Here is a 25,622-nt window from a genome sequence, read left to right as displayed (position 1 = left end):
GATGTGTTACAAAACTCAAAACTTTTTGATACCACCTCGTATTTATTTCCATTTTTGTGATCATGTAGGGACTTCCTGTCAACATTCAAATGCGCATTTACACCTGCCCACATTATGCTTTAGTTAAGTGCCAGTCAGCAGTTAATTATCTCACATTACATTAGGATCTAGATGGCATTGGTGGATCAGTGGTAGGTTTCTTGTTTGCCATGCGGAAGGCCCAGGTTAAATTCTTAGCCACTGGATGAAGTACTGGTCTCAAGCCTGGAGAAAATGGGAGCTTGTATCAGGACGGGAATCCAGTGTAAACATCTGTGCCAACAACTTGATGGTCCACTGTGGTGACCCCTTGATGGGAGCAGCTGAAAGACTAACAACAGGAACATACTACGGTGTAGATATGCTACAGTAAATATCCATCTAGGAACCTTTGTAGTCTAACTAGGGACTGTGGAGGCCAATGGTGGCCACTGTATTTATTCTCATTTTTACAACTGTGGTAGGACCTCTGATCAACACTCACAAACACACATTCACACAATATGGGCAATTTTGGAACACCAATTAGTCTAATCTGCATGTCTTTGGATTGTGGGAGGAAACCAGAGAACCCAGATGAAACCCACCAAGCACAGGGAGAACACGCGAACTGCACACACACAGACCCAGAACAGGATTTGAACCCGGACAATGGAGGTGCAAAGCGACAGTGCTAACCACTAAGCCACCATGCCGCCAACAGTAACTATGATAGACATTTTTTTTCATACAGTAATCCATCATATTTAGCATTTAGTTTTCCCTAAACAATTGTCACACACAAGTGTCTTAACTTTACTATTCAAAATATTCCCCAGCCCCAAACTAATAAAAACATTGAAATAAATTGTGAATTTATATGTCAACTGAAATATAAAGCAGAAGTATAATAATAAAAGTGTTACATGATTACTCAAAATTCCACATAGAAGCTTTTAAATATTTATAAAAAACTAATTCTTTTCAGCATTTAAATCTCTGTATACCTGCCATCGTATTGCTGTTGCTTGAAGATGCTGTCTTTATATACTCCTATATACTAAAAGACTAAAAGAAGAGAAAGTAAGAAAGAGAGAGAAAGCAGAGCCATCTTACTGTCTAACTGGACAGCTCGAATAAAAACGATCTTTATATCATTTAGCGAAAAAAACATGACTACATTTGATATGTAAGTGTATTATTTAAACAGGACTTTGCCTTGTTTCTGCTTACCTTCGCTGCTTCTTGTAAAAGTAGTTATTTCTTATCTGCTGCTCTACAAACAGACCACATTTCACCATAAACCCCTTTCACTTTCCCTTCTCCACAGTCGTCCCTCCCCCTCATAAGCCGGGTGTTTGTTAAAACCACGCCCCCCATCAGATGTCTTCCCCTTCCCCATCAGAGCCCGGCTCTCTGTTGTATCACCGCCCCCGTTCTAGTTAAGCGTTTTAGCTAGTTAGATATAAGTAATTATTTAGATTTCATTATCATCGCGTATAGGCAAAACTTCTTCTTTAATTTTAGTAGCAGTATTTGATTCCCCACATTCTTCCCCCTCTGTGAAAAAAAAAAATGTTAATAATATACTGGTTCAGAGCAATTTACATTCCATTTATCTAAAGTATGCATTTAAAGCCCCAGGAATTTATTGACCACCTGTCTCTCTTTAGCGGTGGATATACAGTATGTAATACATAATTTACTCCTCCATTTAAAGATGTCTTCGGCTTTTATTTTAATAAAAAAAATCACAAGGAGTGTAGTGGTTAGCACTAGCACCTCCAGGGTCTGGGTTCGATTCCCTACCAGGCTCGATTCCTGTCTATGTGTGCATGGAGTGTGCATGTTCTTCTTGTGCTTAGCAGGTTTTCTCTGGGCGCTCCAGTTTCCTCCCACAGTCCAAAGACATGCGAATTGGCATTCCAAAATTGCCCATAGTGTGTGAATGAGTGTGCGCCGAGTTATGGATTGGCACCCTGTCCAAAGTGTAATTCTAGGATTTTCTTGTATTTCTGAATGTTACAACCATAATAGCACTGTTGATAAGATGCCTGCACAAATCAAATTCTTCCAATGTCCAAATGTTGACCATCTCGTCATCTAACCCCACCACTTGTTCATTAGACCCAATCCCTTGCACAATGCTCCAGGCCATCTCACGAGACCTCCTCCCCTTCACTTCAACCATCATCAATCATTCCATATAATCTGGTCATGTTTCTGCTGCTTTTAAGAATTCAAGGGTTATTCCCATCCTCAAAAAACCCTGCTTGGACCCATCAGAAGTTAACAACTATTGCCTGGTATCACTTTTCTCTTTTATTTCCAAAATTCTTGAAAGGACTGTTTATAACCAAATGTCTCTTTATCTCTCACAGAACAACCTTAATAATTCAAACCAATCTGGATTCAAAGTGGCACATTCCACGGAGACTGCCCTTCTGTCAGTCACTGAGAAGCTCCATGCTGCTAGATCTGCTAAACTGTCATCTGTCCTCATCCTCCTGGACCTGTCAGCTGCATTTGACACAGTGAACCACATGAATCTATTATCTACTCCTACAAGCCATGGAATTTGTGGAACAGCATGGCAATGGTTTGCTTCTTACCTAGAAGATAGGTCATATGAGGTAACATGGAAGCGAACTACATCTGCCCCACGTAGACTCTCAACTGCTGTCCTGCAGGGCTCAGTACTTGGTCCTCTTCTGTTCTCCCTCTATACCCGGTCTCTTGGTAAGGTCATATCATCGCATGAATTTTTATACCATTGTTATGCAGATGACACCCAACTTACTCTCTGCTTTCCTCCCTCTGACACTCAGGTTTCCACCCGGATCTCAGCATGTCTGGCAGACATCTTATCCTGAAAGGCAGCTTATCAGCGGAAGCTCAATCTGAGTAAAACCGAACTGTTGTTCATCCCTTGTGACTCATCCTCAGGTCAAGACCTTGTGATATCCCTGGACAACAACCAAATCACTCCTTCAGCCACAATCTTGGGGTAACCGTGGACAATCATCTGTAATTTTCCCCACACATCGCTAACCTTACTCACTCTTGTAGATTTCTTCTTTACAATATCAAAAGAATTCGCCCATTTCTTTCTTCACAGGCTACTCAGGTGCTCGTTTAGTCCCTTGTTATTTCAAGACTGGACTACTGCAACTCACTCCTGGCCTCGCCTCTGTCCACGATTCGTCCTCTGCAACTGATCCAGAATGCAGCAGCACGTCTCGTTTTTAACCTTCCCAAGTTCTCCCACACCACACCACTCCTCCGCTCCATGCACTGGCCTCCTGTAGCTGCCCGCATCAAATTCAAAGCGCTGATGCTTGCCTACAAAGCTAAAACTGACCTAGCACCCATTTACCTCTCTGCTCTAATCATACCACGCACTGCACCATGTTCCCTCCGAACCTCCAGCACTGCTCGCCTCATCCCACCATCTCTCAGGGATCGAGGGGGGCATTCATCCAGGCTCTTTTCTGTTCTGGCACCTAGGTGGTGGAATGAACTTCCTTTAGATGTCCGTACAGCAGAGACTTTGACTATCTTTAAACAACGACTCAAGACGTATCTGTTTCTTCAGTACTTGTACTAAACCCCCCCCCCCCCCCCCCCCGCCCAAATTTTTTTTAATAAGAAATCTCTTCCTATTTGTGTTTGACCAATGGCACTTAGTTATTAACCCTGTTAACCCACTGTAAGTATGTATCCAGTGATGTAAACTTTAAAGCACTTTTTGTAAGTTGCTCTGGATACGAGCGTCTGGCAAATGCCTAAATGCACAGCAATCACAGCAATCAGAGCTAACCTGAAATTGGGCGTGGAGCTTATGTGGATCATCAGCCCAGATAGCACTGCTTTGTTGGCTCAATGTCATTATTAAATGACAGTGCATGCGTTGGGCCATGTTAGCATCAGTTGTTGGCCCAACGCCACTGTTGGCCTATTTGTGAGGCCAAGGATAGGTTGGCCCAATGTTGGTTCAGTAAATATTGGCAAGGTTGAAAATTGTAAATTGTAAATTAAATTATACTGCTTTAGCTTTGTGCGGCAGGCTCTCTCAATGATGCCATCACATCAGGAGCTCACGTAAGGGTTGGTTACCAATCTAGTACATAAATAACATTGAAACCCACATGGAAAGAACCTATATGAGGATATATGCGCATATATGAAACCTATATGCAGTTTATATGCACATATATCCTCACCTATATGAGGATATATGCGCATATATGAAACCTATATGCAGTATATATGCACATATATCCTGACCTATATGAGGATATATGCGCATATATGAAGGCCTATATGCAGTATATATGCGCATTTATCCTCACCTATATGGGGATATATGCACATATATGAAGCCTATATGCAGTATATATCAGCATACCAATGAAGGTGGATCCCATGTTTTCTAAGGATGGAGCCCAAAGGAATTAAATACAATAAAAATAACAGTGGCCCTGTGGTACTCCACATAGCAAAGAAGCAGAAGGTGATTCGAAGCCAGAAAAACTAACAGAAAAAGATCTATCTGTCAAATAAGATTTAAACCAACTTAGTGCCGTGCCACCAATACCCACTAGATCACTTAAGCGGGATATTAAAATATTGTGATCCACTGTGTCAAAAGCAGCTGTTAAGTTAAGCAAGACAAGAACAACTTGGTTACCGGAATCGCATGCCAGCAGGATGTCATTAATGACTCTTAATAGAGCAGATTTAATACTATGAAGTGTTTTAAAACCTGACTGAAAAACTTCAAATATGCCTTTTATTTATCTAAAACATGTTTCAGTTGACAAGAAACAATTTGCTCTAACACTTTGAAAAGAAAAGGCATCTTGGAAATAGGCCTATAATTAGCCAAAACTGTCTGATCAAGACCACATTTCTTAAGCAGTGGCTGTACTAATGCATGTTTTGAGCTTTGTAGGAACCACACCCAAGGACAAACTTCTATTTATAATGTCAAGGACAGACTGCCCTATACTAGGAAAGATTTCCTTAAAAAATCATGGAGAAAAAAAAAATCCTGGGGGGAACCTGCAGGCTTAATATGACTAACCACATCCCATAAGGTGGCGAGAGTCACAGGTTCAAACTGAGTAAAAACAGAGGTGCAAGAGACAAAAAGAGAGGAATCAGATTCAGGAGCTGCGATAAGAGCCCTTGTGGCGACAGCCTTTTCAATAAAAAAGCTCAGAAAATTATTACACATATCAGATGAATCTTCACAACAGACATTTGATGGTGTATTAAGAACAGAGTCAATGGTCTGAAATAACACATGTGGATTATGGCTGTTGGAAGAGATAATATTTGCAAAGTATTCCCTTTTTGACTCTTAAACAGTGTTCTGGTAGCGGTGCCAGCAGTCTTTTAGAATTTGAAACGACACTTGCAGTTTATCCTTTTTTATCCTTTTTCCATCTTCGTTCTGCTCGGTGACATTCCCTCTCAACAGCACGAGTATGGTCATTAAACCAAGGCTCAGGTTTGAGCTTAGGCTGCCTGGTTTTTAATGGAGCCACAAAGTCCATGATAGTTTGACAATTAGAATCAAACCAGCAATGTAACTCTTCTGCTCAGAAGGCATCAGAAGGAGCACAGAGCTGATTGAATTGGATCAAAACATGATCACACAGGATATCTAGGTGTATTATATAAACAGGATTTTGTCGTGTTTTTACCTTCACTGCTTCTCATAAACATGTTTTTTTTCCTCATCTGCTGCTCTAAAAGAAGGCCAATTTAATCTAAACTCCTTTCACTTTCCTCAGTTTGAGAGTACCGCCTCCCAGAGCCCCCCAGAGCCCAACCCTCTGTTAGAGCCGTGCCCCTATCAGAGCTCTGCTCCGCCCCTTCTCTAAGCCACACCCCCTGTCAGAGCCCCACTTCTCCTTTTTCTGTTCTAGTTTAACAGTTTTCTTTACTTACTGACGCATTATACATATTAACTAATTCAAACTCTTTTCCCAGTAGACATACTAATCATGTTAGAGACGACTCAAGACATATCTGTTTCTTCAATACTTGGACTAACCCCCCTTAAAAAGAAAAAATCCCAACTGTTTTGACTGACGGCACTTAGTTAGTGACCTACTGTAGTAACCCAGTGTAAGGATCTATTCAATGATGGAAAGTTCAAAAAAACTTTTGTAAGATGCTCTGGATAAGAACATCTGCCAAATGCTTAAATGTAAATGTATATATTATAGTTCAAAGGGTATAAATACTTTTGCAAGACACTGTAACATTGCTTTTTAGAGGTGTTTCGGGTAAATGCAAAATCTCAGAAATGCACCTACAGTAAATGTATGCATCTGAAATCAGCGATTTGCACATCCAAATCAGAAGCAAAACATAAATATATTTAAAAATGCACTGCATGGCCCAAAAAATGCCACCACATCCATTTAACCAAGCAAAAAGATAAGCACCTTCCACTGGATAATTCCTGCAGTGATTAATATGGTTTAGCTGCAACCTGTTATTTAAACCCTAGCTTCTCAAGACCCTCATGTCTTAAACAACCATGTCAGAAGACATAGCATGTGGTCATGGCAAATATATTCCTCTGTTTTAGAAGGGTAAAATTATTGTCCTGCATCTAGAAAACAACTAAAGAGATTGCTGAAACTACTAAAATTAGGTTAAGAACATTCCAACACATTATTAATTAAACCTTGAAGGGCAATTGTCCTTGATTGTCAATTATAAACAATTAGCCTATATTAGGAAATAAATAAAAAAGAAAAAGATTAACAATTACAGTTACAAATAGTGAAATAGTGTAAATATTTTAACTATATTATTATTATTATTATTATTATTATTCAAGATATTGTAACACTACAGTAAATAACAGTCCACAAGAGTGTGCAATATGGAGACTCGTTCACTGGGAGCAGCTCTGATTAATCAAAAATAATAAATGATCAAAGATCACTTAAACATATGGTAAAATTAAACACAGGATTTCCACACACACAATCTGAAGAGAACTTGGAAATTGGGACTAAACAGCTGTGTGCTAGGGAGCATAAAGAATCGTCTGTAAAGTATTGAAAAAGGGTCACGTGTCCTGACGATTCCAGATGTACTCTGTTTCAGAGTAATGGTGCATCAGGGTTAGAAGAAGTCAGATGAAATGATGCCTAGTGCCTACGGTCCAAGCCTGTGGGGGCAGTGTTATGATATGGGGTTGCTTCTGTTGGTTTACTCCTAAAAATATCAGTCTAAACTCTTGGACTCTTCAATCAGCAATATGTGGGGCAAAATGTGTCATAAAATTGGCATTATTGCCAAGAAAAAAATTATGTAATGAAAACAAGTGTTGGACATGAGCTTAGTCCTTCTCTACATATCCTCCACCTAAGGCAACACACTTCTCCAAATGATGGATGAACTAGTGGAGACCTTCTTTGAAGAAACCTTCTTTTTGGCTCTTGAGGAAAAGTTTCACATTGGTAATCATCTCTTCATCATCGTTAAAAATGCCAGCCTGAAGTGGCTTCTTCAAGTGATGGAAGTGGAAGAAGTCACTGGATGCCACTTTAAATCTGTGTGATACGCTGGAACTGTTACATGATGCGAGTTTGGCAGCCATGTCACGAGATGTGATAATGTTCATTAGAACATTGTAAAGGGGCTCAGCAAATGTTTGAGAGTGCTTGTGAGACGCAGAGGAAGATTTGGAGATAGTGTGGGTTTATTAATTGAAAACTAAAAAGTATCAAAACTGAAACCAAAAACTAACAGAGCTCCTTTATCTCCTTGAGACGGGACAGGGCTCTAAAACTAAACCTTAAACTCTCTCGTCCGCTCTGGAAGTTATCCCTTCTTAGTGCTTATGTCTTATTTGTGTGTGTGTTTTTACTTTAACTGAAAGCGCACACTTAATAAGTGGCATGCTGCTCTACTGTATCTCACTCTAGTGCTCCAAGTTCTGATGTTGACTTGGCTGGGTCTTTGCCTTTAGCCTTCTACAGGAGTGTCACGCCCTAAATAGTCACACTTACAGGTGTAGCGCATCATTACGTCCATGGTGGCGTCGCTTAGCAACCACACATGAGAGTGACCGTGGATCTGCCTGTTCAGAACTCTGCAGCATGACTGCCTGCAGCTCTGCACATTCTGTACAGTGCAGCAAGTCACCTCGCCGTACGTGGCAACAAGTTTTTGTCATTATATTTTCTTTTCTTTTCTTTCTTAAAAAAAAAAAAAAAAAAAAAATCTTTCATTTTTTTTCTTGTGAAGCTGCTTTGGGACAATGACTATTGTTAAAAGCGCTATATAAATAAAATTGAATTGAATTGAATTGTTTATTTAACCAGTTGCACCTTTTTGGTTGTGACCCTCTTACAGCATTTTTTCAACATGAAGAAATATTCATAGACGCACTCATTTCCAGAGACATCATTTAAGAAAATATTTTTTTCATACGATAATACAAATTGTATGCCTGCCCCTTGTACTTGGTAAGAAATTTATGTAACTCTAATAAAGAAAATAAAGGTTGTGACATTGCATACTTTTATCAAAATAATGACATGGTGAGCTGTAATAAACGCAAAAGGCAGTTTACGAAATATTAGATAAATAACAAAATATTAGAGTGTGACTGTTTTTTTTTGGGCTGGGCCCAAAAAAAGTGAAAGCCAAAAGTGATGGACTCTAGATGGCACCATTTACGGATAAAACAGGTGATTTCCTAAAAACAGTTTAAATAACCATTTATAACATTGTAAAAAACAATAACAGACAGTAACGTCAGTAAAGTTAAGTATTCTTTATTTTTCATACTTCATTGGTTATCCATTAAAGTTACATTGACGTTCCCTTTATTTGTAATATTTGATTAAACACACACACACACACACACACACACACACACACACACACACAAACACACACAGCGTCTGACACATTGATTAAAGAATAAGCTTTACACATGATGTCGATCTTAAACAGTCATGTACAGTGCGCTCCCATCTCTATTCTTATCAAGATGAGCTGCAGAGAGAAACTACTACTAAACAGCTACTACAAATCTAAAGAAGATTTTTTTTTAAAAGAAATAACTTTAGTCAGTTAAAAAGATTAGAATTTATCGGAGTTATTAGATGTGGAAAGACTCAGAATCTCCTGTATTTGCTTGTTTTTCTCCTGCAGCTTCTTCTGCATTAAATCCAGTTCACTTTTATTAATTTCACACACCTTTATCCCCTCACTCAAATGTTTGCTCACAATTTGCAATTCTTTCTTTTTCTGTTCTAAATTCTTTATTGTATTGTCCAACTCAGCTTTGATCTCCTTTAACTTCTTTTCATCCTGAGTTTTTTCCCTCAACTGTCTGTCTTTCCCTTTGTCCTGGACATGCTTTTGATGTCTTTCTGATAAGGTTAGTAGACTCTCTTTCTTTTTAAGCTCCTCATTTTTTTCTGACAACTCAGTTTTCAGTTTTTTGAGCTCTGTCCTCATCTCCTCAAGGTGTCTGTCCTTTTCCTGCAGTTGGATCTCCAGTGTGGGTTTGCTTGTCATATTTTCCAGTTTGTCACTTGACTGTGATGCGCCACCTAGAAGAGACATAGCTACATTTAGAACAGCAAAATCCATAGACAGAAATGATGCTTCTGTAAACCATAGCAGGTAAAGTAATAGGGATGGACAGAAACATAGAACGACAAGCAGTTAGTCTGACAGACAGACATTTATGTTTACAGCATTTAGCAGAACTAATTACAGAAGTAGTTTCTATCAAGCGCACACACTCTTTCTCTCTCTTTCTCAAAAACACACACATACAGACATACAGCGACAGACAGACGCACAGACAAAATAAACAGACAAATAGATGATCAGAAAGAGAGAGAGACATTCAATACAGCCAGACACAAACACACATGCAAATAATCTTAGCCATAGGCAACTCACACAGACAGACAAAGTTGGTCAGGTGCATGCTTATATGTACACCCACACACACACACACACACACAAACACACACACTTAACCCCACCTTCTTCTTGTGTGTCCATAGGTACATTACGCTGAAAGAGGGAAACACACTTTTTAACAGAAATAAGACATAAAAGTGATCTCTCATGTACAGATCTCTTGCATGACTGAAAGATCCGACATCATCTTTTTGGCCATGTGCATTACATACACTTGTCACACTGGAGTTTATATACTAGAGGAAGAGCTAAGTTTCCAAAATGTTAGGTTTCATAAAATTGTACTGTAAATTGAAGAGTAAACCCAGAGTGTTATTATAACATGCTTTATTACGCTAGTGATCAACAACTTTACTTAAACAAGCAAGCAAATAAACAAAGAAGTACCTTAGATTGTATATGGTTTGCACTGACCGGAATGTTATCATTCTTACCACTCTGCTTTAATTCATGGTCATGCGCTGTAACAAAATTGTCAGGTTTGATGTTTGTAGATACCGATTGAGACATTAACTAATTACATACAATCCATTACTTAGAATATGAAAGAAATAATGATATATGCGATAAAACTGTGTTGAATACCTGAACTACTTTCAGGCTTTTTCAGTTTTCTTTGAAAGTCAGTTACATCTTGTGACACACCACGGCAGAAAGTCAGAATGAAGTCACAACCATCCTCTGATGTCACCTCTATCAGATCTGACATTTTTTTAAGTTTGTCCATGAAAGAATCTGGTGTTCCCCTCATTATCACAAAATACCTGCATGATTTCTTTGCTGCAACTGAAATGATATACTGTAGTCAGCGGATCAATGTTAATACTGTCTTTGAAGGAGATTGCATCCATCATATAATATATCTTACACTTAAATACACATTTGCCATTTTGGCCAGACAAAGACTTGATGTTTATTTTAAATTCATTAGACTATATTAATATGCTAATTTTAAGTAATTATTTGCAGATATGTCTACTCACCAGCCTGTACAGGGGTTTCCTGAGTTTCCACGTTTTCCTCTTTGGACTGTACAGATTGAATCTATATAAAACAAAAAAATGTCAGAAGTTGTGTTACTTTTAGCTTACTGTACATGTGTCAGTGTAAATCTGTAAATTAAGTTAAATAACATTTTTGATTAATTAAACTATAGTACTTGCACACTGCTTTTGGCTGACAGCTCTAACCCCCCCCCCCGCCCCCCCCCGCCCCCCCCCCCCCAAAAAAAAAAAAAAAAAAAATTAGGCCGACCTGAGGTTTTATGTAATTTATAATTCTGTTAAATGACTCCTGATTTTTTCGACAGTGCAGTAATCCCTGATCTTCATAGAACAGACAGTCGACTGTGATTGTATTCTCTCTGTGTACAACTCTGCTGCTGTTTGGTACAACACAGTCTGGATCAAATGTGCGATGGAGCACCACCAGAACTGCAGGTTTGTCAGCTTGAAAAAACCAATAATATTTACTCAGAACAAAACTCATGACATTATTCAGTATATACAGTCAATAATTTTGAAAGAAAAGGATTTGACAGTTTTTTTTTTAAATACCTGATTCCTGATGAAGCTTCTTCAGTCCTGCTTCAATGTCAGTTCCAGCTCGTGACACAATAGGACAGAAAGCCAGAATGAAATCACACTCATCCACTGTAGACACCTGCTGCAGTTGTGGGATTTCATATTCAAGCTGACCCATCAAGGTCTCATGAGTATTTAATGTGCGTCCAGTTAGTAAAATAAAATATTTCAGTGTTGGCTTTTCTGTGAATATAAAATAATAAATTATTGGTAAACTCTGAATGGTTATTACTCATTAAATATGTTAATGTTATTTATATTCAGTAAACTTATAGCGAGGCCAAAACCATTACCTTTTAAAATTATATAATTACGAAATTATAATTACACCTGACCATCACCCTCATATCTGCCCACCCCAAAGTTCCCTTATGTTTTTAAAATGACATTCACTCTTCTGAGAAAGCTTTCCACTAGTTTTGGAATGTGGCTGTTGCAAACAATGTCTTTAAAGAGCTCACTCTGTGCACGGGAACACTGCAATGATGAAACAGATCTGGGCTCTTTACTTCCAGTGAAGGAAAATCTTAATTCTACATACACACAAGTGTTGAAAGAGTTTGGGCAAGCTCTTTATTTAGGTCAGGTGTCACATTTGGCTATGTATATTCCTTAGATTATAACATAAAAACACAAGATATTATAAGGTCAATTAACCTGTTGCCATTTAGTTTACATATACTAAGAATTAAAAAATATATATATTTTTAGACTAGTTTTACTCACCAGTCTGCAGTGGGCGTTTCCTTTTCACAGGCTCCTGCTCCTTTTGTTAAATTGGGTAGAAAAGAATGAAAGTTTCAAGCTTGATTATACTGTATGCTATATACACATGTACACATATAAACAATAACTAAATTTTCAGTGAAAATGAAAAAAAAAAAATACACTTGTCTGTCCCCTATATTAGCTAAGGTGTAGTGTATAAGTATTTCCTATAGATAGACTCAGTTGATGGTGAGGTCATGTGATGTGATCTGCAGTTTGCTTGGCTTAACTGACTGCTCTACCCGTGCTTCAAAAGCTGGCATTATTTATATTTAAATTGATTAATAAAAATCAGCTGTAACATCAATGGTGTCTCAAAGCAGTGTTACTGACTTACCAATGACTGGGAACCTGTAGAAATGAAACACACACACACACAAAAAAAAAAAAAAATAATAATAATATTAGATATAATTATTATTTAACTGTATAACTCCAGGAAGTGTTTAAACTGATTTATAATATAATATAATATATAAATAAAAGAAATGGTTTGTCTGCACATTGATCCCTTTTAATGATATCTTTACGTTTCATACATTGGAGGACCTGAAACCAATCTAAAAAAAAAATGCCTGAAGTCAAATCTGTGTCATGGATAAAAAACAGGAAAGAGTGTGTAGAAATAATTAAAAGGTTAAAACTAAAAATAAGCTGATCAGTTTTAATGTAATCAGTAATATTATTATTATTAATATTATTATTTTTATTAGGTTGAAGTCCATATACATGTCTGTAGGTCTTTCTGTACAGCAGAACACTCTGTTTAACTTATTAATACAAAGAAATAAAATTTTGTAAGGCTGAGTATACACCTTACACCTTGTTTCTGCCAAGTTGTACTCCTTTTGTCGTCAGCCAAGGACACTCACTGTTTGGTAATCAGAGAGTGAATCACAGATAAGAAATCGGGAAAGTAGATTGGACAAAGATTAAGATTCCAATTCAGCACTGTTATTTCAGCAGTAAAAATATTAAGTAATCCCAGCAAAAATATTCAAAAATATTTTTCTATTTAATATCTATTGGTACAGGTGATTTTTTTTTACATTAAGCAAGTATCTTATTATCTTATTTTAAAGCAGATTATTAAATCCGGCACATAATTGTTCATAACATTGCTTTAACATAACATTTGGATTTTAGCACACAACACTACGCTCTTAAGGTGGTCATACAGTCCCAATTTTTCCCAAAGTTAATATGATTCTTTAGGGTCCTAATGAAAAGTTTGTAATATACTTTAATTAAAAATTCTTAATGGTTGTGTAAAAAAATACTACTTTTACGTGGTAAAAACTAGCTCTGTTCTCAGCAACCAGTTTCAGTACATGTTCCTTTAAATGCTTATGACCTCTGCTGAGCCCGCCCCCCCAGTTCTGTGGGGCGTGTCTTCACAACACACATGGGGTATAGCCACTGAAGTGTAGTCCAGTGCGGGCAGTGCTTTGTGGGTAATGCAGTCCAAACTGAAAAACGCTGGAATATAGAGCCTGAGCCTGTTTTCTTAAGTAGTTTTTGGTTTAATTTAAGTACGGAACCTACGAGGAAGTTTGTAATATCGCCTGACAACGCAGAAATTAAAAGAATAAACATGCATCGACTCGTTTGTCTTTCTCATCACTGCATGGGCATGAATTAACGGGCTGTTACGCTGCCGCGAGCAACGACAAAAAAAGCGGAGAAACTTACTGAGAGAGATACGGACGCGATGTGTTTACTGATGTGTTTACATGACTTCTTAATCTTCGACAGATATCGTTATAAACCATCTAACGTTACAAAGGTAAGCATAATATAGTTTTCTGACTACGTACACAGTTTGCAACTAGACAATCACCTTAATGCATTGTTTATTATAAACGGGCGATTAGGAATAATAGGACATAACCATGTCCTATGAGAGTGTAAGTTAACTAACACTCCACATTCATCGTGATTATTAGAAAAGGTGATCTGCAAAGATTTATAGAAAAAGAAATTACACTCACTGAGCCTGGTGAAGATGAAGCAGGAACACGAAGCGTTAGTACAGATTCATTTTTTAGGAGCAGCTTCGTAGCAAAACCTGCTTTATATTGACCCGCGTTTATAAAGCAGTCTGGTGAAAAATGATTTGCCAAACATGAACGCATTTACAGTAGGTAGATGGCGGGGACGTTAGCTTTAAAAACAAAATTCAGCCGCTGCATCCTCAGCTGCTCAGATGTCGGTAGTGAATGACGACTGCTATGTTCGCTATTACACCCAACAACTGTACAACACACTCGCTTAGGCGACATTTTGCTCCAGCGTCGAGTGTCAATCAACTATAGTAGGAGCGGCCTCTGTTGGTGTGGCGTCACAGTGACAGGGATTTTAGAATGGCCTGATTTCAAAAGGGGCATCTTATTTTAATAAATGAAAAAAAAAATCACTGGCCGGCTCTTTATCATTGTAGGGTGGTTGTGTGCACACTCTCCTTACTCACATTTTAGTCCAAACAGCTTGAAAAAGTGCATGTAGCACCGTATGACCCCTTTAAGTCAGGTATTTTACACACCCTCACCTCGGACTGCTACGGATATGGTTGCTCTAAAGATCCATGTTTTATCTTATAGTGGTGCTTTACATCACTGCTTATTATTAGCAGCACGGCTTTGAAACATGAGACAAACTGGTTTTAAACTTCACGCAGAGAATAATAAACATACATTGATCTGTCCATTCATCTTTGAAGGTTCAGTTTTTATAGAATACTTGCTTTTTGGAATAAGCAATGCTTTATGGTTGTTTCTGTGTCATACTCTGTATATATGCTGTAAACTATCGCGTTAATTGGCACTGCTGAATGATGTAAATAGCCATGCCTACCTCAAGGGAAAATGTTCTATATTTATCTAAAAAAAGCGCTAGATGCCATGATGTAATCTGCCACATAACTGCTTATAACGTCCCTTTTCCTCAACATTTTGGTTTCATTAATGGTGCCGATTTAACTTTTGGCAAATACTGAACGACTGGCAATGTTTCAATAAATTCTGTCCAGCCAGTTTTGCTGCCCCCTTAAAGTTAAGCAGAGAAGAATTCTACTTTAACATGTAATCATTAACATAATAATTATTTATTTAAATAATGAAAGAAAGTTATTTATTTACAATATTCCTATGATTGACATGGAATCCCGCTAAATATGAGAGGAAATTTCTTTAATTTCTTTGCTAAAATACTTCTTTGCAAGGCGATCAGATAAAGAAGCAGTAGTCAAGTCATCACGGCCGAGCTTACACTCCGTGTAAATTGCACCAGCCGCTACTGGGTGGCAGCCCAATTACAAGATACATTCATTTAGATTAGCAACAACTTGATTAACAATTTGATGAAAGCATGAAATTCACTGTGTGTGGAAAGCACACATACTGTAGCTAGTGAGGTTATAAGAAAGAAAGATGTCAAGGCAGGATCAGAAAGTATTTCTAATATAAAATTATATCACAGACATATACAGTTCATTATTATGAGAAAGCAAAATATAATTGAAAGTGATCAGTAATTAATATTTATTTTGTATCTCCGTGCTACTCACCAGTTGGCACACAAGATTGACTAGTTTCCATTCTCTCCCTAATGTAGTTTTTACTTTGAATCTGTGAAAGATAAATATAAAATAAAATAAATCAATGGTGAACTATTTCTCAGTTCACTTCAATATGGATATGTCGGTGTACCTTTCAAGCTCATCTACTGTTACTGTGTAATTATGTGATATTAATATGGCAATGTAATAATTCCTATCTAATCAACAATTAACCTGCAATTAAAGTGAATTTGGGACTATCCGATGAAATTTAATAGCATTTGATTAAGTAAAGGGCATCTTGATTTTAAATGGGGAATATTTGTTAATATTTGTTTTAAGATACTTAACGTTTATTATTATTATTACAGTGGATTTATTATTACATTTCTGTAAAGGCGAGAGTGTATGTGTGTGTGTGTGTGTGTGTGTTGCTGTGAGTGAAGGAACACAGTGTCAGTGTCAAATTACGTGCGCAGACACACACACACACACACTCGCCTTTACAGCACCCCTCCCACCCCCTCCTCCTCCCGGCTTCACACACACATTAGTGATGGGAAGTTTGAATCATTTTAGTGACTCGATTCTTTGAATCTTGTTCATTAAAATGAACGAATCTTTTTTTGAGTCATTTAGTTCATTTCGTTTTTTTGATCAGACATAAAATAAAATGTTGCATTTTCAATAAAAAGACCCCCAATATGTCTACATACACAAATTTTGTCTATAGTTCCAGTAATAAAAAATATTACAATGCAGCTAAGGACATGTTATAAGAAACAGGCATCTTAATTAAAACACAAAACTAACTAACTAAGTAGTAAATAAATAAATAAAAGTAAATAAAAAGTAAATAAATAAACGTCCAAATTTGTAATTAAATGCATACAGTATATTGCTGACAACTTTATGAAAAACAAAGAAACAGCCAAAGACTGACCTGAGGCTTGATGTACGTTACAATTCTGGTTAATGATTCGTAATTTGTTTGACATTGCAGTAATCCCCGATCTTCATGGAACAAACAGTCGACCGTGAGTGTATTCCCTCTGCTCACAGCTCTGCTACTGTCTGGTACAACAAACTCTGCATCAAACGTGTGATGGAGCACCACCAGGACCGCAGACTTGGTACCTATAGAAACCGTACCATAAGTCATTGACTAACTAAACAGTTGACTCAGTATATACAATATTTTACTTTTATAATTTAAATACCTGAAATATTATTAAGCTTCCCCAGTGCTGCTTTAATATCATGTTCAGGTCCTCTAACGACAGGGCAGAACACCAGAATGATATCACACTCTGTCTCTGTTTGCACCACTTGCAGATCTGGTACTTGTTTTTTGAGACGATGCATTAAGTCATTATGAGAATTCAGTGTTTTTCCAGTTAGTAGAATAAAGCATTTAAATGGTTTGTTTCCTAAAAGATTTTAAAGAAAAAAAAAGAATACATGTTTTTGGTCATTAAATGAAATAAATAAAAATTATCATTATAATAACTATAAAGCTCTTATTGTAATTTTATCACGGAGGGTTGTGAAACACAATGGTGTATTTGTAAGTATGATATTACAGTGCAGAATGTTATTGTTTCTGATACTGTTTAATATTCCTGAGTTCCTGTGATTTATCCTGACAATCCTGTAATAGTAACACAGTCAGCAGTGTGTCAGATGTGTCTGGTCAGAATTGAATTGGAGAGCCGCACCACGAGATGAAATAGTATTTATAAGAGCCCTAATGCAGTGCTTCGCGTCAATTAAATAGGAGGTTGTGAGAGTGCTTATGATACGCATGGGACGACCCTTCCGTATGGCCTGGCAACCGCATGTCTAGCTGACCGTGCCTCTACCTGTTTAGAACTCCACGGGGTACTACTGTTTCTCTCATACGAGAAGCTACTACTATTAGTACTATTATAAGAACTATAATTCGTACTCTTTTTAGAAGTATAATAGCAGTGCTACAACAATATTACTATTACTATAATTATAATAACAAAAAACACTAATGTCCTTACTAATAAAAAATAATATAATGTCTATACACTGTAACACTGCTTGCATTTTACCTAAAACCTCATTTGATTTAACAAACCTGGCTCTTCCTTTTTTGATGAACCCTGTAGAAGTGAAAAGAAGGAAAACTAAAACAATAGGTTTATGTATGGGGTGAAACAGTGGAATCTGCAGACATGTCAGTGCATAATGTGGAAATCTTCAAAAAGTCAGGAAATATAGATTTAAAAAATCCACTTAATAATAATTTGAAAAAATAGTTATTAATTATGTCAATCCAAATTTGCTCTCTCTACTTACTTTTTTGTAAACAGCACTCAATATATTAATACGATCTGGCACAAAGTTATGTTCTATTAACCATCAAAATTAGTTTTAGTTTAGTAGTTAATATGTTATTTTAGATTAGTCAATTCTTATATTATTTTAATTTAGTAAACTATTACAAATTATTATTATTTTAGTTTAATTAATGATTATATTATATGCACTGCATGGTCAAAAAAAACATTATCACCTGGATTTAACTAAGCAAATAGGTAAGAGCCTTCCATTAAATAATTACTGCAGTGATTATAAAATATGGTTAAGTTATTTAACCCTAAGCTTATTTCCCCCTTGTTTATTTAAGCTCTGGGTATAGGAGACTCTATACTGAGACATGTGAAATTAGCTAGGCCTCTAGGGGCGCCAGCGGCAGTGGTTAGGTATTCCGGGAGCCAGAGCACCGGACATAGCAGTTAATCTTAGGGCTCTAGGACAGAATAGGTTCTCTAAGATAGTGGTACATGTTGGAGCTTATGATATACACCTTCGTCAGTCAGAGGTTAGTATGGGTAATTTACAGTATATCAGTATATCAGTATAGCTCATAATCTCAGAAGAGGCCTAGTTAATCGGTGACAATCCAGAGTCCAGGCTAGGGAGCAGACAGACAGGCTAAATTAAACGTCTGCTAGCTGCATAAAAGCATCACTCAGGGTTCATCGTATTGAGACTGCAAAAATTTACAAAGACTCATAAAGTCTGTTTTAGTCACAAACTCAGATCATACTGAATGCGCAGCCGGCACCTCTGATCTGAAGCTAGGAATGTTAAATATTAGATCTCTCACATCTAAAGCAGTTATTGTTAATGAAATTATCACGGATCAGGAATTTGATATACTTTGTTTAACTGAAACCTGGATTAAACAGGACGAATATGTAGCTTTAAATGAAGTTAGTCCTCCTGGATACAGCTACATACACCAGCCTCGGTTAACTGGTAGAGGAGGAGGCGTCGCAGTTATTTACAATGATAAATTGTCAATTGTACAAAGGCATGGACACATTTAATTTATTTGAAGTTCTCTATAGTAACATAACAAGTGTAGATACATATATTAAGTCAGCTCAGTCGATCCCACTAATTGTCATTTACAGACCTCCAGGGCAGTACTCTGAATTTCTTTGTGAAATTGCAGATTTTCTCCCAAACCTAGTCGTTTCTGTAGACCAAGAGTTAATTGCTGGAGAACTGCATTTATGTTCATACTGGACTCGGTAGGAGTAAATCAGTGTGTAGTAGGACCCACTCATAAAGCAGGTCATACTTTAGATTTAATAATATTTTTTTTAATTAAGTATAAGAAATTTATTTACAATTTCACTGTTTGAAGTTATCTCAGATCACTATCTTGTCTCAATTAAAGTGTGTCATAGTGATAATGTACGCACAGCACCGCGCCACCGTATTAAACGTACATTCACGTCAATATCACAGAGAGCTTTAACAGTAATCTCCCAGAGTTATCAACTTTGATTGGATCACCATCTGACCCCACAGAACTCGATCAGGCGACTGAATATTTAGAGGCTCGTTTCTTAAATAACGATATAGATATCCTTAGATAATGTAGCTCCAGTTAAAAGATTAATTATTAGAGATAAGAAACTCCCTCCCTGGTAAAACGAACACACACACACTTTAAAACAGACCGCCTGGAAATTAGAACGTAAACGTAGCATGGAAGGAGAGCATCCTAAATTATGGAAAAGCTTTTAGACCCCAATCTCATCTACGCGGTTTCGCGCAGTGGCCATAAGTACGTTTCATCATGATTCACCACGAGTTTTGGTGCTGTGAGTACATTTTTATCTTTCCGCGAGAAAAATTAAAGATGTTTAATTAAACATGTTTAATTTTTGTGACGGTCCTCGCGGAAGCTTGCGGTCCTTACCAACTTCGCGGAACGCCAGCGGAACGTCGGCGGGCAATCGCGGCGACTCACGGTGCCTAACTCCGCTTCTCACCGTGAGTCAAACCGCATAGGTGAGATAGGGGTATTAGTGTCGCTACTGTAGATCAACGTATCTCTCCACTCATATAGAAAATAACAAAAATAATCCTAGATTTTTATTTAATCCCATAGCAAAATTAACTAGAAATAAGACAACTGCAGAAATCTCTACAACAACATCATGCAATAGTGAGGACTTTATGAACTTTTTTAATAATAAAATTGTAAATATTAGGCATAAAATTGAGGCTTTGAAACAGGACAATGCAATTGTTGGAGATAAAATAGCCATGTCAGATCAGAACCTAGAATACTTTACTCCCCTTGAGGAGTATGAACTAATTTTACTTATCTCTTCTGCAAATTCATCAACCTGTATATTAGATCCTGTACCGACACATTTTCTTAAAAAGATAGTACCAGCAATAAAAGAACACCTGTTGAAAATTATTAAATCCTCACTCAGCATTGGGAATGTTCCAAAATCTGTTAAATTAGCAGTTATGAACTGAGGTTGCTCTAGTTGGTCACATCTGGGTTCTGCAACTTTATTTTCCTTTATTTTTTCTTCCCTGATGGCACGGCCATATTCCAAGATGAAAAGGCCAGGATTTATGGAGCTAAAATTGTAAAAGAATGGTTCGGAGAGCACAACGCATCATTTTCACACATGGGTTGGCCTTAACCACAGACCTTAACCCCACTGACAATCTTTGGGATGTCATCAATACAAAATCTTAGAGGAAAATAAATGTTACATAAGGTTATCAAAATGATGCCACAGTAAATGTGTGCCTAAATCAAAGCAAAACAAAATATTATAGTTTGTTACTTTTTTTGGCCAGGAAGGATATTTTGATACGTAAAATAACTTTAAAAAGTAAAATTATGTACACAGTGTCGGCCTTGTTAGCACAGCTGGTGCTGTGGGGTTTGCCTAATGGTGTGTTTGTTGTGCCCAATGACTTAGTACCCCTTGACCCTGCACAGGATATTTTTTTCTGATTGAAAACAATAATCTAGCTGTTGACCTACAGTAACATAATCACTGAGAGTAATAGGACATAATAACTTGTCTGTGGGGTGGACTAATAAATGTAATAAATATCAATGTATAAAAGTTTTAAGTGCAAGCTGTTTACCTACAAAAACCTTTAAATAGAGTGAGCAAATGTGGATATAAAGTATAGGTGTGAGCTATTACTGTGTCGTACCAAATTACCTTTTAGGTAATTATGTCAAGTAAAATTGGTTTGTAAGAATCTAGGTAGTGTATTATTTTTTTGGTTGGTAAATGGAAGTTAAAAAGCTGACTGACATGAACAGGCTTCAGCTTCAGGAATTTTTACAGTGAAACAGAGTTTTACATTATTCTCTGAGAGGTGTGAGAAATCGATAAATAAAAATTAGAGTAGATTGTCATGGCACACTGTAGTTACTGACTTACAATTGAGTGAGTACCTGTATAAAACAAAACAGAAGCATAGTGTCAGATAAAAATTCATAGTCTGAACGTCATTTTCTAAAAAATAAAATATTTTGCTTTTTGATGTGTCCATTGGATTAATGCAGACACATTTTTTTTCAGGATCGGGAGACATTACTTAAATCTTTAATTGCAATTAATTTTGTTGGACTTAAAATCAACAATATTTATATTATAGACAATTGCACAATAAATAACTATTTAATCAGGAATTTCCCACAGGAAAAAAAATTGCATTGAAGTAGCTTGCAAAAAATATTAATTGCAACCCAATACTGCCATGACATTCATTTTCATGAGGAGTGTAAGTAAATTTCTGACCCCGACTATATTTACACTACAGAATCAAATGGTTATTCAGGCAAACACACAACATTTAGTCAGCATTTGTTTCACTCTTCACCTGTTCATACTTACTTGGCTGGCCTCTATTCCAGGATATACGCTGTGAAAGTGAATTACAAAGTGTGAATGTTTAATGCATGGTGTCTACTGCAAACTGAAAACAAGTGGGGTATTTATCTACTTATTGTGATTATTTATTTCTTTGTAAAGAAAGAATATATTACAATAGGGCATCACACATAAAACTCAGCAGTATTTTTCACGAACTTACTTTTATGCTCTTTTATGCCATTAAGCAACTAGTTGCAGCAACTAGCAACTAATTGGTTACACTGGTGTCTGTTGACATTTCTTAAGAGTTATTTACATTAAATCAACTGTTATTTACTACATCAAAATCACTACATTTAAGAATGCAGCACATCTGTGTATACTACTGTTAAAAACACAGTTTTTTAAAAAAAAACAATCACACCAGTTAAAGGATGTGAAGAAGAGTACATGAACAGCATTCTTTTTCACATGAAATACATATAGATTGGATGACCAATAACTTTCTCTTACTAAACTCAGACAAGACAGAGATATTACTCATCGGCCCAAAAACCAGCACACAACAGCTTTCACAATTCAGCCTGCGTTTAGAAGGATGTACTGTTACTACCAGCTCGACAGTAAAAGACCTGGGCGTGATATTAGACAGTAACTTGTCCTTTGAAAATCATATTTCCAATATCACAAAAACAGCCTTTTTCCATCTTAAAAATATGGCCAAACTTAGGAGCATCTTATCCGTATCTGATGCAGAAAAGCTAGTTCATGCATTCATGACCTCCAGACTGGACTATTGTAATGCATTACTAGGTGGTTGTCCTGCATCCTCAATAAACAAGCTTCAGTTAGTCCAAAATGCAGCCGCCAGGGTTCTCACTAGATCCAGAAAATATGATCATATAACACCTATATTATCATCCCTGCACTGGCTCCCTGTTCAGTTTAGAATTAATTACAAAATAGTATTACTTACATACAAGGCTTTAAATGGTTTAGCTCCCACATACCTAACCAGTCTTCTGATACGCTATAATCTGCCACGCTCCTTAAGATCACAAAACTCCGGACTTCTTGTAATTCCCAGAATTTCAAAATCTACAAAACGGGGTAGGGCCTTTTCATATTTAGCTCCAATACTTTGGAATAGCCTTCCAGACAGTGTTCGAGGCTCAGACACAGTTTCCCAGTTTAAAAGTAGACTCAAGACGCATCTCTTTAATCTGGCATACGCGTAACTCATCCCATAACCTCATACTCCAGTACATCTATCCTGAATGGCAACTACGCTAATTCTCTCCATCTGTTCTGTACTTTTCTACCCATCCTGAGGCATCTGGAGATTGTACCAGCTTCAGTAGACAAAGGCCAACCTTGTGAGGATCCTGAGGAATCCAGAGAAGGACCAGCTCCAGCTGAATTCTGCCTTATTATGGTTGGAGCTACACATCCTGGTCCTGTGCTCCCAGTGATCCAGATCCCATCTGCCCTCTGCATCTACTGACTCATCCCTATGTTGAACTGGACTTTATGTTAATTTAAAGAATTTCTGTTATATTGTACTGTACTTTCAGCTGCATAACACACATGGTGTTATATCATCTCTATCTGTTATAACCCAAATGAGGATGGGCTCTCTGTTGAGTCTGGTTCCTCTCAAGGTTTCTTCCTATTGCCATCTCAGGGAGTTTTTCCTTGCCACTGTCGACGTCACCCTTGGCTTGCTCATCAGAGAAATTTCATTCATTTATCTCGTTATTATCTAGACACATTTTTCTCACACATACACAAATTATTATTATTATTATTATTATTATTATTTTTTTTTTTTATGAATTTCTTTCATCTTTGTGAAGCTGCTTTGAGACAATGACCATTGTTAAAAGCGCTATATAAATACAATTGAATTGAATTGAATATAATGTGCACACTGAAATCCAAAATCCTCATTGCATTGTTTTTATGTTGCTTTATCTCTTTAAAGATGTTAAAATATCAGCGATATAATGACATCAAAATGAACAAGAGATTTCTGTTGAAATAATGAAACATTAAATGTAATTCCATATTGTATATACTGCAACAAATCAAATTCTCAATTATTATGCATTTATTGTAAATAGTTTTGCATAGTTTTGAACAGGTATGCATAATAGTTGACACTTTTTTTTTTAATCTGCTATTTAAGTTAAACTCCTGTACACAGTGACATCGCATCTGTAGGTTTATTCCCTTGATAAGATTACAGCATAAAACTGTGTAGATGTGCTAATATACACTATGCTGTTGAAGTCTGAGTTGATGTTTTTTTTTTTTGAACTACTGATACGGAAGGCTGAAAGGAAATAAGTAATGAGACATTACCCTTTATAAGAAAACAGAGTAGAGCTGTTTACCTACCTCCCAAAAACCTGTGCAAATACAAAGAAAGTGTTGGTGAAATGTTTGTTTAGGATGTATTGTTTCATGCTGATAGACATAGCCAACAACCATAAAGCTCTTTTAATATACACTCAAGCTTGCATTCATTTATTGGCCAAATAACTATCAGTCTTGATGCTGAGAAAAACTAAACTTGCTAAACCAGGCAGGTTGCTGTCTGTGAAACTATTACTGCCAACAATCCTGAGATGTTTTCTTACTACATAGCCCTGCCTACAGTACATTCCATTCCATCTGAAATTCTATATCCCAACTAGTGGAGCCGCAGAGGTCAGTGGTGATTACCATTGTACTAGGTGGTATCACCTGTGGGTTGAACTGTAGACCTGCCTCACATTTTTCGGGCATAGAGATGATGGGCTCTTCCACTGTGACGACTGTTGCTTCATCTCAGAGTCATACCCACACACCCAATTTTCATTTTTTCAATTGTGGAGCATGCAGGAGCCACTGACCACATAGCCCCACTTCACCACTTGTGCACACCTTCACTACTTTTTTCCCTCCTCACTCTTTAAAACTGACTGACTGGTGACAGCAGATAAACCCCTCTGGTAGAAGGTCTTACTAAGGTGCCTTAACTACACTGTAACTTTTAAATACCCTCAGCACCAAACTTGTTTGTTAAATTAAATAACTTAAGTTAAATTGAAATATAAAGGTAAAATATGACAATATAGCAGCTGTTAATAATTATAATAATAATAATCAAAAAACATAAAACCATATTCAGTTCAGTATTTAAATCTCTGTATACCTGACATCGTGTTGCTGTTGTTTGAAGAGGCTGTCTTTATACACTCCTATAGATTTAGATTAAAAGGAGAGAAAGAGAGAGAACGCAGAGTCATCTTACTGTGTAACTGGACAGATCGAATAAAACACATTTTTATGTCATTTAGCGAATAAAACATGTCTTCTTAGGATATTTATGTGTATTATTTAAACAGGACTTGTTTTTGCTTACCTTCGCTGCTTCTCGTAAAAGTAGTTATTTCTTATCTGCTGCTCTAAAAACAGACTGTATTTCACCATGAACTCCTTTCACTTTCAATTCTCCGCAGTCGCAGAGTAAGAGTTCCG

General features: G+C 36.9%; 1 protein-coding gene and 1 long non-coding RNA gene across 6 annotated transcripts; both read right to left on the bottom strand.

Annotated features, from left to right (window-relative positions):
* LOC128512116 (uncharacterized) lies at window positions 1-25,622 on the bottom strand. 3 transcript variants are annotated; one of them, XR_008356242.1, is made up of 3 exons: window positions 25,507-25,622; window positions 25,297-25,342; window positions 1-370 (listed from the first exon to the last, which is right to left on the bottom strand). It is a non-coding gene; the product is annotated as an uncharacterized LOC128512116 (long non-coding RNA). The 3 variants fall into 3 exon arrangements; XR_008356243.1 differs by lacking the exons at window positions 25,297-25,342; window positions 25,507-25,622 and adding exons at window positions 1,026-1,086; window positions 1,252-1,328; XR_008356244.1 differs by lacking the exons at window positions 25,297-25,342; window positions 25,507-25,622 and adding exons at window positions 1,026-1,086; window positions 1,252-1,328 and having other exon boundaries at window positions 1-264.
* LOC128512063 (uncharacterized) lies at window positions 9,639-25,028 on the bottom strand. 3 transcript variants are annotated; one of them, XM_053485191.1, is made up of 11 exons: window positions 22,119-25,026; window positions 17,127-21,676; window positions 16,850-17,043; window positions 15,916-15,976; window positions 12,688-12,701; window positions 12,309-12,348; window positions 11,556-11,765; window positions 11,254-11,447; window positions 10,983-11,043; window positions 10,585-10,785; window positions 9,639-10,460 (listed from the first exon to the last, which is right to left on the bottom strand). In XM_053485191.1, exons 2-11 carry the CDS (start codon window positions 17,269-17,271, stop codon window positions 10,351-10,353), a joined length of 1,230 nt encoding a protein of 409 aa, XP_053341166.1. In that variant the 5' UTR covers window positions 17,272-21,676; window positions 22,119-25,026; the 3' UTR covers window positions 9,639-10,350. The 3 variants fall into 3 exon arrangements, with proteins under 3 accessions (XP_053341166.1, XP_053341167.1, XP_053341168.1); XM_053485192.1 differs by having other exon boundaries at window positions 9,639-10,785; window positions 22,119-25,028; XM_053485193.1 differs by lacking the exon at window positions 9,639-10,460 and having other exon boundaries at window positions 10,643-11,043; window positions 22,119-25,028.

Source organism: Clarias gariepinus, chromosome 24, assembly GCF_024256425.1.
Source record: "Clarias gariepinus isolate MV-2021 ecotype Netherlands chromosome 24, CGAR_prim_01v2, whole genome shotgun sequence".
Taxonomy (NCBI): domain Eukaryota; kingdom Metazoa; phylum Chordata; class Actinopteri; order Siluriformes; family Clariidae; genus Clarias; species Clarias gariepinus.
This window is presented reverse-complemented; position numbering and strand designations above follow the sequence as displayed.

Excerpts from the sequence above, each read along its gene's own strand:
- LOC128512063 (XM_053485191.1), bottom strand. The coding sequence starts at position 17,271 with ATGCATCGTCTCAAAAAACAAGTACCAGATCTGCAAGTGGTGCAAACA. Across the intron at positions 11,448-11,555 it reads GAAGCTTCATCAGGAATCAG|CTGACAAACCTGCAGTTCTG; the intron begins GTATTTAAAAAA and ends GGTTTTTTCAAG. Across the intron at positions 10,786-10,982 it reads GGAAACCCCTGTACAGGCTG|TTGCAGCAAAGAAATCATGC; the intron begins GTGAGTAGACAT and ends ATATCATTTCAG.